The sequence below is a fragment of the Panthera pardus genome, unplaced genomic scaffold (assembly GCF_024362965.1).
Source record: "Panthera pardus isolate Hobbes unplaced genomic scaffold, ASM2436296v1 HiC_scaffold_11, whole genome shotgun sequence".
NCBI lineage: Eukaryota > Metazoa > Chordata > Mammalia > Carnivora > Felidae > Panthera > Panthera pardus.
The window spans coordinates 91,534,344-91,548,569 of record NW_026526666.1 but is presented as its reverse complement, the minus strand read 5'-3'; the positions used below and the strand labels follow the sequence as shown (position 1 = coordinate 91,548,569).

Below are 14,226 nucleotides of genomic sequence, written 5' to 3'. Positions count from 1 at the left end.
GATCCCCAAGGAATCCAGGGAAGGGCCCAGTTCGGGCCACCTCTGCCCTCCTGCGGTGCCGGTTGGCGCCTCAAATTCCCTGCAACGGGCAGGGGCTTTGTTCCAGGTGGAACCAGCCTCAGACTCACCCCACTTCTTACCTGTTGTGGGGCCTTGGGCCAGTGACTTAACCTCTCTAGGCCTCAGTTTCCACATCCGCAAAATGGGTATGAGAGGCCCATCTTTCAGGGTTGTGGTGAGGTTTCAGTCAAATAAGGCCCAAACAACGTTTGGCGCAGTGCCCGGCACATGGCAAGTGCTCCGTAAATACCAGCAGCCAGCCTCACTGCTGCTTTTAGTGCTATTACTATGAAGGAGGTTTCCAGACTGGGAGCTTCAGCTCCCAGGGGCTGACCCTGTCATCACCCAAGGGCTCTGAAATCTTCTCTTCTGCCCTGTCAACACGTCTTCTGATCGCCTCTCTGCTGTGGCTCCAGGGACACGGGAACGTTTCCAGACCTTGGATCATGGCCGGGGAGGGGCCATTTGCTGCCAAGAACTCCCACTGGCCCATGGCTCAAGCGGGCCCCCAGCCCTCAGCGTGATGGCAGCGAGTAAATGAATTTATCTGATTGCTCCCTGCTTCCTCTCCAGGCAGCCAAGTTATTCTGTTGCTGACACAGAGCTGTGAGATGAAGCATTTGTCAAGTGTGAGGAAATAAAACTAGTCTGGCAGAGAGCAGAGTCATCTGTCTGCTGGTCTGAGCCACGGAGGCTCAGGTGCTGGGCTCCAGCTTCACGGTCCCCGGGGTGGGGGGTCAGGTCCCTGCTGCGTGGGGGCTTGGGGGGCGCACAGGCCTGCCCTATCTGCTTACGTGTGGAGAAACAGCCAGACCCAGAGTGAAGGACCGGACTTCACGGATCGGAAACACAACTGAGGCACAGAATTGTTAAGTGATTTGTTGAAGATCACACAGCTGTTAGCACCAGGGCAGCAGTGGGGTCACAGGCAAAAGAAGATTCTAGAGGCAGTCCATGGAGAGAGGCTGCAGCGTCCTGCGGTAACTGAAGTCTCAAATGATGACCTTGACCTAGAGGCTGGGGGTGAGGACGGAGCACCAAGGACAGAAGCAGGAGACCCTGCAGAGGGTGGCTTGAAGCCGGCCAGAACTGCCGCCCCAGCGTCTCACAGTTCCGTGTCAATGACACACGGGCGTGGACGGCCACCTGCTCCCAGGACCCCGAAGCTGCCTGCACACGGCAGGCCCGCTGGCCGAGCGGCCGCTCCTGGCCCCCGGGAGAAGCAGTCTGCTCCTTGGTCGGGCAGACCTGGGGTAGAGACCTGACCCTGCTACTGGCTGGCTGGAGAAGTCAATTTGCCTCTCTCTGCCCCCGTTTCCTCATCTGCCAAATGATACCGAATCCTACTTCTGCAAGACCTTTATGAGGACTCAGAAAAGGATGGAGGTAGGTCCGTGGAGGGGAGCCCGCCAGCACAGCACCAGGAGGGTGGGGGCGGGTGGGGGCGGTCTCTCAGGAGCAGGTAAGAGGAGTGGGGGATGGGGGATGGGTGCGGGGGGTGGGGCAAGCCCTCGTGTCAAGGTGCCGCGGTCCTATTTTCAGGCCCTGGAAAGCTTGCTCCCCCACCTCGAGATCCCCCACAGTCTTGCCTCCCCTCGGCCTCAGCCCTGCTCTTCCAGGGAGGCTCTGAGTGCCCGGGGAACTACTCCTCCCTGCAACGCCGCCCTGAGCCTGGTCACCATGGCGACGGCTGGGATGCCACCAGCACGGAGGAGGGGCTCCTGACACTGCTCCCCAGTGCACTGAGAGGCGCTGAGGCCTCACTCCCCTGCCCAGTATGGGCAGTGGGGGTCGGGGTGGAGGGAGCGAAACTGCTCCCCCCAATCCCTCCTCGCCCTGGCTGATCTAACCTCTAATTACCAAAACTCTCAGGCCCTGGGGCTCAGAGCTTGTGCTGTGGGACCTGGCCTCCTGGAATCAAAAGCAGTCTCACCCTTTCCTGACTTGTGTACCCAGGGGCTGGTCTTACTAGGTACGCGGAGCCTCAGTTTCCTCCTCTGCAACAAAGGATCAGAACAGCACAGCTCTCCTCCAAAGGCTGTTCTGAGGTTGACAGGAGCACCTTCAGCACCTTCTCCAGGAGGCGGCGACTCCACACCCCCCAGTGCCCCCGTGGGGAGCGTCTCAGAGTGCAGCTGTCACTGGCAGCCCCTGCCCCCCACCCCGGGCAGCCTGACTCACCAAGCCTGAGGCGTGGGGCCCAGATGGGGCAAGAGCATGGCTGCCAGCCCTCAGGGACTGGGTAACCGAGGCCATTGTAGGGTCTCCAGTGTTGCAGGAGGGGAGGAGGGCCCCCTGGTGTCCCAGCGCAGGTTGGCAGGGGACCCTGATACCCCAGGTTGGCCTTTTGATTCTGACACATGGGAGCGATGCCCTGTGCCTCCCTCCTCTCCCCATTCCCCTGTCGGGGGCTGAGCTGTGACTCAGGCGCTCCAGCTCCAGCATAGAGAAGACAGTAGAAAGACTCCAGGTGGGCGGCTGGAGGTTCCGGCATAGAAAGGCCAAGCACCGCTGTGTTGGTCAGGAGCTGAGAAGGAGGGGCCAGGCCGGGTCCCAGTCAGGATGGGGACTGGAAGGAAGGGAGGTCACACCCCTGTGGACCCGCTGTAGCATGTGGCCTGGCAGCTGGCACCAGGAGGTTTTCCCGTCTTCGCTGAATGAATGAATCACTCGGTGGATGTGCCTCCCTTGACTAGAACTCCACTACTGGCTTCTTACTGCCCTAGAGGTTTTCCAGATTGCTGACCCCCCAAAATACTCGGGGAAAGCCCCTCACAAGTTCTGGTACCAACGCCGTTACTAGTGATTAGCTGTGTGGCCTTGGTCAAGTCCCTTCCCCTCCCTGGGACGCACTGTCCTCATCTGTACCAGGAAAGGCCTGACTAGAAGCTCTCTATGGGTCTTCCCAGATCAAATTTTTAAGGATTTTTCCACCATACGGCCAGGACAAACAAATTTTTCAAGACTGCTACTCTCTGATATCTGACTTGTTCACTTGGATCACAGAGTGGTCGCTGGTCAGAGGGGAACTCACAACCTCCCCCCACCCCAGATGAGCCCAGGGCAAATGGGGGGCGGTCAGGGGGCAAGCAGGAGGCCGAAGTTGAATGGAGAAACAGCCCGGCCCCCACATGGGGAAGGGGTGGGGGGAACCAGGTGATTCTGACGTCCTGTCCGATCTAGAGGTCACGTGGGGCAGGAGGGCTGTGGGAGACATCGCAGCACCTGGTTCTGCCTCTCCCACCCCCACCCCCGTCCGGTAGCTGTCCAGGCGCATGCCCTGGGAAGACTTCAGCACTTTGTCACCCAAAAGGTCCAACCCTGACTCTGGCTTCCTAGCCTCAGGCAAATCACCTTGTCTCCCTCAGACTGGTTTTACCCATAAATGGAATCTCCCCGGCAACCTAGGCTCTCTCAGCCAGGGCATTCTGACCCTGAAGGAGGTGACCTCACTCCCAATGCAGGTCGTGGGCCCCCTGGGATGTCCACTGGTTGCCTGGTCAGATAAGGGGCAGCCAGGAGCATTCTGGCCACAGAACTGGCTCAGCCTCCCCCAGTGGGCCTCTCCTCCTTGGACCTGACCTGCCTACCCAGCATTTACAGAGCCCCAGATAGGACACACGACCAAGGCCTCAGACCAAGGCCTAGACCTGGGCCTAGACCTGGGTCCAGCCTTGTCACCAACTGGCTGTTCAGTTCTGGTAGGTCACCTGACCTCGCTGAGCTCCCCAAAGGGTCAGCCAAGTTCTGCCATTCTTTATAGACCTCCTCTCAAAGCATCTAATGCTGCTGCACCTTGCTGGGAAATGATGCTCTTTCCTTCTGACTCCAGCCTTCTAGAAGAAGGGGAAAGTCACAAAACGTGTGTGATTCTCAGTGACCAACTGAGCCAGCCCCAGGTTCTTCTGTTGCGGGTGGTCCCTGACTCCTTAGAGGGCTCCCCTTTGCAGAGCCCCGCGTCGCATTTCCTGGAATCCCGATGGCATGAAAGCGCTCACCCGTTGACGGCCTTCCGTGCTCCTGCGCCCTGTGAGCAGCTTGTCCTCACCACCCTCTTCAATCCCCACAACTACTTTATAAGGTCATGTCTTGGGTCCTGGGGTGCCCCCACACCAGAACCCTCTCGAAAAGGAACAGAGTCCCAGAATCTCAGGCCACCAACAGCCATGAAATGGGATGTTTGAGATTCAGGTCCTTGAAGTCAGACAGACCTGGGTTCAGATCCAGCTTGGGCCACAAACTTGGGCAAGCTAACTAAGCTAAGCGTCCCTTCCCACACTGGCAGATTGGGGATAATAACAGCTACCTGACAAGATGACTGTGACTATTACATAAGATCACGTGCCCAAAGCAGTCAGTGAACAGTGCTCAAAAAATGATGATCATTACATTGTTTTTTTTTAGCTTGAAGGGCACTTACAGATTTTCACAGTAATTTTTTCAGAAGTGGAACCCAGTTTTCCAAATGAAATCTATCACAAAGACTTCATCTATTTCACCAGACACAGGTGGGATTCTCCCAGGTGAGGTGCAGCCCCCCTGCCATGTGTGGTCGGGGTAGGCCCATTAGCCACTCCCCTACAACATGGATTCAGAGATTCCTCCAAAATTCAAGTTCAAAAGTCCCTGCTCTAGTCCAAACCGGCGCCTGTGCCCTCAGAACACCTCCCCTGTATTTCTGAGGGAGCACGGCCTGATGCCAGCCTCCCCCCTCCACCAGCCCCTCCCCGCCCAAGCCGCATCTGCACCCACCTCCAGTTTCTGCTTGCTGTCGGCCCCCAGCAGGTCACGGACATCTTCATTGTAGATCTCCAGGTAGGAGGCCCGGACCAGGAACTTGGTATTCTCTGCACACTGCGGGGAGTGGACAGGGACAGCAAAGATGCCTGAGCACTTGCTGCCAGCCCTGCCCCTGCAACCTAAGCCCTCTGCAGCCAGGACATCTCGAAAGCACCTCGTGGCAGGAGAGGCGATGTCAAGGGGAGGGGAGCCCCCTACCCTGCCTGGCAGGGCCACAGGTCAGGACCAAGCACTGGCCACGGTCTGATCCCTCTACAGCCGACTAGGGGCGCAGTCCCTGCTCTGCCATTTCCCAGTTGCAGGAATCTCTGCTCACAGCCATGAGAGGCCACCAGGGCAATTCTCCCCTGCAGCCTGGACACTGGGATAAGTGGTCTTGGCCCAGCACATAGGGGCTACACGTCTGGGCTTCCCTATCTCGACGATGGGATGATAGTGATCTCCTGGGCCAGGGTGGGGGTTCCCTGAGATAATTATGCAAAGGGCTTTGCACAAGGCTTGGTCTGTAGCAACTGCCGAATAAAAAGGGAGGCTCTGATGGTTACAACGGCTTCTCGGAGGAGTGCTCTGGATCAAATGATACATTACGATCCAGAAATGGCAGGAGGAAACCACGGCCCTGTCACGTAGAATTTTCTCAGCGTGAAGTTCTTCTCCCATCCGCTTTCCAGAAACCACAGCCTGCCTCCGCTTACCTGTGTCGAGTCCCGGCGGGCTCTGAAGTCCTCCCGGTCCATTCACGGTAATGTCTCAAGAGCCCCCAGACCTGCCCCTTCCCTCCAGGAGGCCCATACCTGGACGCTCTCAAAAACGTGCTCGAAGGCCCTGGGGATGATGCCTCTCTGCGAGGACGGGTCCGGCAGGCCCTGCATGGTGAAGGACTTCCCGCTGCCCGTCTGGCCATAGGCGAAGATGGTGCCATTGTAGCCCTCAGTGACACCCTGCGTGGGAGAACCAAAGCCCGGTGCTCAGCCGGCCGAGCCCAGCTGGACTCGGCCGTCTCCTAACTCACAGACTCAGGGCCCCTCCCAGGATGGCACTGGGCTGGCCGTGCGGTACAGAGATAAGGAAGTCACAGTTCTGTCCTCTAGGGGTCCACCTCCTGGTGGGGGACACTGTCCGTGTGTGGAGTTAAGGGCTTGTGCGGTGGAGCCTGGCCTCTCTTTCAGGGGTTCAAATCACCCTTTTCCTGAGTGTGTGCCGGGGGAGCTGGTCTTACCCAGGCACGCTGAGCCTCAGTTCCCCCCTCAGGATCAGAACAGCACCTCCTTCTAAGCCTGTAGTGAGGTTTACACGCGAACTATTTCCTGCACTGGCACACGGAGGGCCCGCGTACGGGGCGCTCACTGAACGTCTGCCTGAAACGTGGCGGAGACGGACCTGTACAAGCGACCCTCACACCAGGCAAGCGGAGGAAGAGGAAGGCATTCCAGGCTGAGGGGGTGCGGAGAGGTCAGAGTCTGAGAGCAGGTGGAGCCGGGGCGAGGGGGACGGAAGAAAGGAAGCAAAGCGGCGGCAACCCTGAAATCGGTCTTCACTCACTGACACGTCTGTTCATTCCACGGCGCTCCAGCTGGGGACACGGCGGTGATCGAGGCAGAACCCCAGTCCCTGCCCTCACAGAGCTCATGAGGTCACCGATTCTAGAACTCAGCACGGGGCAGCGGAATCCTGTGTCAGAACGTGGGCCCAGAGAGCTGCTCCCAGGCCCCGAGGGCCCACCTGGCATCCACACCCAGTGACCCGCAAAGACCCATCCTATGGGCCAACGCGGGTTTCGGGATCCCCAGGGACTGCTGGTGAAGGAACCAGAAATCATGATTCACAGCTTCTCTGACGGTCAGGCCTCATTCTTCTGGGCGGAACCGGATGAGCCCCTTTCGTCTGTCCAAGGAAACCCTGACCACTGTGTGGGTTCCTGTACCTCCGCAGAGCTCCAGGGGGCTGCACACAGGGACCAGCCCCCTGTGGTGGGGCAGAGGCAATGGCAGACCCACCGCCCGGCCAGGAGCCACCGCCGGGCTCCTCAGAGCTGGGGACACATGCAGGGTCCACATGGTGCGGGGCCCAGAGTATCAGCGTCACCCAAGCCCGGGGAAGATATTCTACACAAAAACATGTATCGCTTCGCTGTCCGGTAGGGTGGCCACCAGCCTCACTAGCAATGGGCCCAGTGCGACTGAGGAACTGAATTTATTTTATTTTAGTTAATTTACATTTCACAGAAGCAATATAAAATATTTTTCCATTAAACAGAACCTTATTTTTTGTTCCATTTCGTTTGAACTGTCGACACTTCAGCATCCGCAACATGATACGATGTAAGACACACATCTGATTGCAAAGACTTCGCATGACAGAAGAATGTCAACTATCTCTCACTGATATCAAAGAATGACTACACGTTACCAGTATGTTTTCTTGAAATAATGTTCCGGATATACTGGGTTCAATAAAAATCTCTTATTAAAACTAGCTTCATTTGTTTCCTTTCACTTTTTACTTTTACTTATTTTTTTATTTTGAGAGAGAGAGAAAGAGTGAGCGAGTGCACAAGCTTGAGCAGAGGAGGGGCAGAGAGACAGGGAGAGAGAGTCCCAAGCAGGCTCCACGCTCAGCGCAGAGCCTGCCACAGGGCTCGTTCCCTCGACCCTGGGATCATGACTTGAGCCGAAATCAAGAGTCGGACCCTCAACCGACTGAGCCACCGGGCACATCTTCTTTTACTTTTTAAAATGTGATGGGGCGCCTGGGTGGCTCAGTCGGTTGGGTGGCCGACTTCAGCTCAGGTCATGATCTCGCTGTCCGTGAGTTCGAGCCCCACGTCGGGCTCTGTGCTGACCGCGCAGAGCCTGAAGCCTGTTTCGGATTCTGTGTCTCCCTCTCTCTCTGACCCTCCCCCGTTCATGCTCTGTCTCTCTCTCTCTCAAAAATAAATAAACGTTAAAAAAAAAAAAAAATTTAAAATAAATAAATAAATAAATAAAATGTGGCTACTGGAAAACTCAAATGATGTATGTGGCCCACATTATGTGTGTTTTAGAAATCATTGCTCAAGAGTGTTGTCCAACGTGGGGGCCACTAGCCACTGAGTTAGTTAAATTTAACTGGACTTTAAACAAAAGTAAAATTCAGTTTCCTCAGTAGCAGTAGCCTCATTTCAAGTGCTTACTTGCCACATACGGTCAGCGGTACCTACTTGGACAGCCTGGAAACAGAATATTTCCACCACTGTAGGAGGTCTACAGAACAGCACTGTTCTGGAGCGAAGTAGAAAACAATTTCAGGGGCACCTGGGTGGCTCAGTCAGTTAAGTGTCCGACTTCAGCTCAGGTCATGATCTCACGGTTCGCGGTTCGTGGGTTCGAGCCCCGTGTCGCCCCTGTGCTGGCAGCTCAAAGCCTGGAGGCTGCTTTGGATTCCGTGTCTCCCTCTCTCTGCCCCTCCCCGGCTTGCGCTCCGTCTCTCTCAAAAATAAACAATAAAAGAATTAAAAGAAAACAATTTTACATACATTTTTAAGGCAAAACATAAGATTTCAAAAAGGTTTCACCCATCTAGGGATACCTCCAGATCCACAAGGGATGGGCTTGCACTGAGAACGGGTCCTGCATGTCGGCCGCTCTGTCCTTCCACCCAGGCTTCTGCACGTCACCCTGTTCTGCTACTTACAAGTTGACTCTCAGGAAACCAACTGCTAACTGACTCCTTCTCACTTGCTCACATGCTCAACAAGAATCCCTATGAAACTGCATTACAGGCTGGATGCGCTAAGCATCTTTCCTACGTCACATTAAACATAGAACTGTTGCAATTGAAATAAGAAAAACGTCTGTCCTAAGTTGCCTCATGTTCCCCTTCCGCCCCTTCCCCAAAACACTGCTGAATGTCCCATCGAGGGACCGAATGCTATGGCTTTTACTGTATTGACGTCTGGGCGTGGTAGAAGCCGTGGTACCTGGCCTGTGGGTGGGGTGGGGGCGGCTCATTAGAGGTGACTCAAAGGCCATGGGTGTTCAGTGGGAAGAAGGGGCAGATGGCAAAGCCACCGGCTGGGAAAGAGCCCACAGACCAGGCAGCAGGCCAGACACACGTGGAGGGGAGTAGCTCCGGCGAGAATGCGAATGGGCAGAAGGGGTGGGTCTGGGGTGGACAGCACCCAGGAGAGCCAAAGAGGTCACCCAGTGACAGAGAAGATCAGGAATAGGGACTAGATTTAAGTGCAGGAGAAGCAGGAAAGAAGAGAACAGGAAGGCTGTGCAATAGGACCCAAAGGCCAGGGCCTGGGCAGGAGGCCCCGTGGAAGTTAACAGAAGCCCTGGGAGAGCTCGGGACCTGGGTCAGAGCCCCGCGGGGCACACAGCACACAGCCCCTAATGGTGCAGTGCTCCCGGCTCAGAGCCCCCTGAGCTGGGCTTTGCCTCTGCTGTGTGCACTGCTCATTTAATGGAAGGCAGCAAAATGCAGCACGGGGACCAGGTACTGTGTGGGTATCAAAACAGCCCCTTGGGGAGCCTGGGTGGCCCAGTAGGTTAAGCATCTGACTCTTGATCTTGGCTCAGGTCACGATCTCACAGTTCATGAGATCAAGCCCTGAGTTAGGCTCCGAGTTGACAGAGTGGAGCCTGCTTGGGATTCTCTCCCTCTCTCTCTCTCTCTGCCTCTCCCCCCGTACTCGTTCTCTCTCTCAAAATAAATTTTAAAAACTTAAAAAAAAAACACTCATTCTGTGATACTCCCAGCCTCAGTTTCCCCACCAGGAATGAGGACACCAGCTCTACATGCATCCAGAGTCTTGTGAGAATCAAATGCTGGGCTCCACCTGGAAGGCCCTTTCCACCACCTTCTTGCCTGACCTACTCTTCTCATCCTTCAGGTCTCAATTTAGATCTCACCACTTCCAGGAAGCCCTCCCAGCCTTCCCCCTCCTTTCCCATGCCCTCCAAGGCCAGGTTCTCTATGTTGCCAAAGTCCCCCAGGCTTCTCCTCCCACTCATCACCTTGGACCGTAGCTATTAGCTTAGCTGTCCCTTTCCCTGACCGTGGCCTCACTGAGGGCAGAGCCCAGGTCTTCTTTAGGGCTGTGCTCCCCAAACCAAGGACGAGCCTGGCATGGAGATGCTATTTGCCAGCTGAATGGATGGATGAATGAAAATGAACGTATGTCGTGTTGAGCCTGAAGCTCTGCGTGATGTCCAGAGGCAGGTCCTGGCAGAGAATCCCAAGTAGTGGGGGAACTCAGGACAGTAGGGAGAGCTACAGAAGGAATCTGATAGAGCCACTGTGTCCTTAGCATCCCCCACTCCAGGCTGGGGCTTCCTGGGGACCCTGACAAGGGGGGCTTCCTCAGGGGATTACTTCCAAGATGAGGCAGGGACCCACGAGCAAGGCCAAGAAGGACTCAATCTTGGACTCCTCAGATCTCTAAGGGGCCAATCTTGGACAAGGGAGCAGAGGTGGTCGTGGGCCTCAGGAACGGAGCCAGGGCAGGTGGCTGAAAGCTTCAGGGAAGATGACTCTGGCTCACCGTGCAGAATGGTCTTCTAGGAGCCAAGCAGCAAAGGGGAAAGGGGCTGTTTGGGGAAGAGTGAGCCCTTGCCACTGGCTGGTCATTCAGGGACTCAGTGGGGAGGTGGGGTGGACCAGACAACCCCTCAGGTCCCTTCTAGCCTGGGAGTACAGGACAGCAGGACAGCCTGGCCATCCCAGAGTTTGGGAACGCAACCTGGGGAGAGCTGCCCTCGTCCCCCGGGGCATCACCTCCATCAGGCCCTGACCACCGGGGAGTTCTTCAGCCCTGCCAAGGGCTTTGACTGAGCCTTCACAGAAGAGATGGGGCCACCAAAGGAGGTGCTCTGGAGGATGGTGACTGGCCTGCCAGTGAAAGCAAAAAGGGTCCTAAAATGCATTTGGGAAACGCTGGGTTCAGAAAGTCAAACCAGTTCCTTTGCTGCAAGACTCCCCAGAGCTCAGGTGTCATAATGTGCCTTGTGAAGCTTCACACCAGGGAGGCCGAACGCAGCATTTCCCAAACTTCCATTTTTCGTGGGACAATCTGTGACATCTCACTTAAACTAGTGATCCGCTGAGCAGTGAACAGGTGGGGAGGCGTTGGTAGAAAGGAAGAGCCCTTGGCCAGAAGGCATGAGGCAGAGTTTCAGCCACTCCTCTGCTAGAAACCCACCATCGGAGCCTGGGCAAGTTTCCCTCCTCTGGGCCTCAGTCTCCCCATGTCCCAAATGTGCCAGCTACCTGGTGTGAGTGCTCTGGAAAGCAAAAGCCCTATTAAGGGTGACAAACTGTTGCTGGAGAAAATGGTAGGTTAGACCAAAGGTAATGGGGTTCCATTCCTCCAAGACTAAGGCAGGAGGGAAGCGGCGGTCTCCCCCGCAGGCTTGACTCAGGGAGGATGACAGGGGATTCTGAATGCTGAGGGGAGGAAGCAGAGGCCATGGCCTGGGAGCAGGAGGAGGTGGCGGCGGCTGGGGGCAGCGGCTAGAGCATTGAGAGAAGGCCTCAAGTTCTCAGATGACGGTGGAGGGCTGGGGGGTGGAAGGTCTTGGGGACTGGAGCAGTTGTGGGCAGGGGACTGGAAGGGGTGGAGGTGAGGACGTGCTTTGGCGTTGCAGACGGTGGAGACCCGGGCGTGGGGGCTGGAGGTGGGTCCCAGCCGTGTCCTGCCTAGACAAAAGACTTCAGCCCAACCTGCTGGTGCCCACCCACGCTCCTCCGGAAGCTAGTTCCCGCCCAGCTCTGGGTACAGTGCCATCCGCTCAGGACCCCTGGCGTGGCCCCCAGCCCTGCCTGGCCGGTCCTCGGAGGCGGCCTCCCGGGCGCCCTCACCTCCACCAGCGGGTAGGCGATCTCGTTGTAGATCTGCTCGGTGAAGTGGTCCATGTGGTAGGCGCCGTCGAAGGTGAACTGCTTGGGGGGCTCGTCGGCAGCGCCCGGGTTCTGGATGAAGCACTGGCCGCGCGCGGAGTCCACCGTCACCACGGGCTGGCAGTTCAGCTCCCGCTCCCGCTGATTCATGGGGCGGCAGCGCACCACCACCTTCACCGACTCCGAGGCCATGGCGCCGCGGCTGGAGGCCCCCCGGCGCGGCGCGACGTGAGCCGCACGGCTGGGACGCTCGACGGCCCGGGCCGGGGGGCGGGGCCAGCGCCGGTCGCGGGGGGCGGGGCCTCGCGGCAGGGGCGGGGCCGCGGCGGGGGGCCGGGACTCCTCGGGGGGCACCCTGGGAGAAGGAGAGGGGCGGTGCGGGGGTCGCAGGACCGGAGCCGGGCCGCCGCCTCCTCCCGCGCCAGGGTTCGTCCGTCCCTGAGGCCCGGCCCGGGGAGAGGGAAGTGGGGGATCCGCGCTGCAGGCGCCGCCACAGGACCTGAGCCCCGGAACCGCCCCGGCCGCCCGCTGGCACGCGCTCCGCCGCGGCTTTCGCGGTTGCCGGGCAACACCCGTGGCGTCACAGCCGCGGGCTCCCGGGGCGTCCCCGCGTTCGCGGCGCCTCGTTGCAGGAGCATCTCCTAGCTGCAGGCGGGTCCAGGCGGCCCGCTTTGCTGGAGCGTCTGCCCGCTTCTTACCAGGGCTTCAAGTCCGCTCTCTCCTCTGATCCCCACCGCCCAGTTCAGAGAGGTTAAGCAACTTGTCCGAGGTTGCCCAGCTAGGGCAAGGAGGCCAGGCTTGACTCCGCCTCGAGAGAGATACAGGAGGCGGGGCCTTATGCGGGGACTAGAGACCTACCGAGAAAGGGGACAAGGACCTTGCGGTCTTCTATCCACATCCCTCTACTGACTCAGGAGAGGGCCGCCCAAAGCCTGTTACGGCCTCCGACAGAGCAAAGCTTCCTTCTAATGCTGCCCTAGTTTTTTCTAAGACCCAGCTTAAAAACACAAAAAAAGGGGCGCCTGGGTGTCTCAGGCTCTGGTCATGCTCTGGTCATGATCTCAGGGTTGGTGAATTCGAGCCCGGCGTCAGGCTCTGTGCTGACAGCTCAGAGCCTGGAGCCTGCTTCGCATTCTGTGTCTCCCTCTCTCTCTGCCCCTAACCCACTCGCACTCTCTCAAAAATAAGCATAAAAAAATATTTTTAAAAACACACAAAACAAAACCATTTTTGAGAGACAAAATCTTTTGGCTGGAGAGGGTGCCAGGACCATATCCGCTGGCTCTGTACAAGTCCCTCCAGCCAGAATAACGGGCTGTCATTTTTCTGTGGGATGTACCCACTGAAGGTTTTAACTGGAGACACGATTTGAATAAAGCTACCTACCCTATCCCTTCAGGACACCCTGAGCCCCTCCCCCCGCCCCACCCCCACCCCCGCCGGGGAGGACAAGATCTCCGTCTGGTTCACCATTCAGCACCAGCTGAAGGTATGGTTAGCAAACCAAGACAGGCAAACTGGACAGAGACCTTGCCTTTCAAAGGAAAAGTCTGTACTAGACAATCCGAAGAAATGCATTTTATTTGTTTCAAGTCCACACAGTAAGGAGAGCTGGCTACCCAGGTGGTGCTGGTTGGAACAAAGAGAAAGCTGACTTATGATTTAAGACACTGAAGCGTCTGCGCACATGGGTCAAGAAACTTGCTGTTTATACCACGTGATGAATGCTGTGCAAGGGAATGTTAAAGTGCTTTGAGAACATTCCTGATACCTTGTCCACATGGATGATTTGTGCAACAAAACCCATCTCTTGTAGAGCTAAGCTTGGTCCTAAGCCTGGGCCAGTCACCAGGTCTTCTTAAACATGTGCCTCTGGTGCTGCAAGCCTGAACACCCTATCAGCAAACCCCTTTTCTTGCCAGTGAAATGTGAGACCACGCCTCCCACTAGAGACCAGGGGACCGTGGGTTCCGGTGGCAGTCCCTGGTGGAAATGGCTGTATGATGAGCCCCACTCACATTCAGTATAAAATCAGTGCTGTGGTGCCAGTGAAAAGAACCCCCAAAGGACAGCTTCCTCCTATCCCTTTTATCCCTTTTGACAAGACCACTTCCTGGGCAGGAGATTGTAAGCTGGGAACACCAGGCCTGACTTTCCGAGGGTCCTCCCTTTTTTCTCTTCCGTCAGGGCCGCCCTCTCCCTTCCAGGAGTCAGAAATCTGTCGTTTTCAAGGCACTGAACAGCCACATCCCACTCCCAGATGGGGGAGGGCAGCCCCCACATTCGTGACTAAGCCTCTGCCTCAGGAATAGAGAAGTTCATACGAAGTAAACTTGCTCCCTAAATAATTTGGTATTCATGTCTGTCCGTCAAGCTTGCCTCTAAAGGGGGGCGGGGGGCACCTGGATCTGTCAGTCACTTCAGGGCTATTGCCTTAGAGCAGAATCATTTCTCTGTACTCCCACTCCCTGCTGAGGCCAACGC

The 14,226-nt window shown here is 56.9% G+C and overlaps 1 protein-coding gene across 4 annotated transcripts in view; it reads right to left on the bottom strand.

Annotated features, from left to right (window-relative positions):
* Positions 1–12,003, bottom strand: part of KIF17 (kinesin family member 17) — a 48,172-nt gene extending 36,169 nt beyond the window's left edge. For 2 of the 4 annotated variants that reach the window (XM_019461623.2, XM_019461625.2), the window contains exons 1-3: positions 11,704–12,003; positions 5,655–5,801; positions 4,813–4,914 (exon numbers count right to left, since the gene is read on the bottom strand). In XM_019461623.2, coding sequence (XP_019317168.2) covers positions 4,813–4,914; positions 5,655–5,801; positions 11,704–11,934 — 480 coding nt within the window. In that variant the 5' untranslated portion in view covers positions 11,935–12,003. The remainder of the gene's footprint in view (positions 1–4,812; positions 4,915–5,654; positions 5,802–11,703) is intronic. The other 2 variants (XM_019461626.2, XM_019461627.2) reach the window with 1 other exon arrangement.
* Between the last annotated feature and the right edge of the window lie 2,223 nt (positions 12,004–14,226).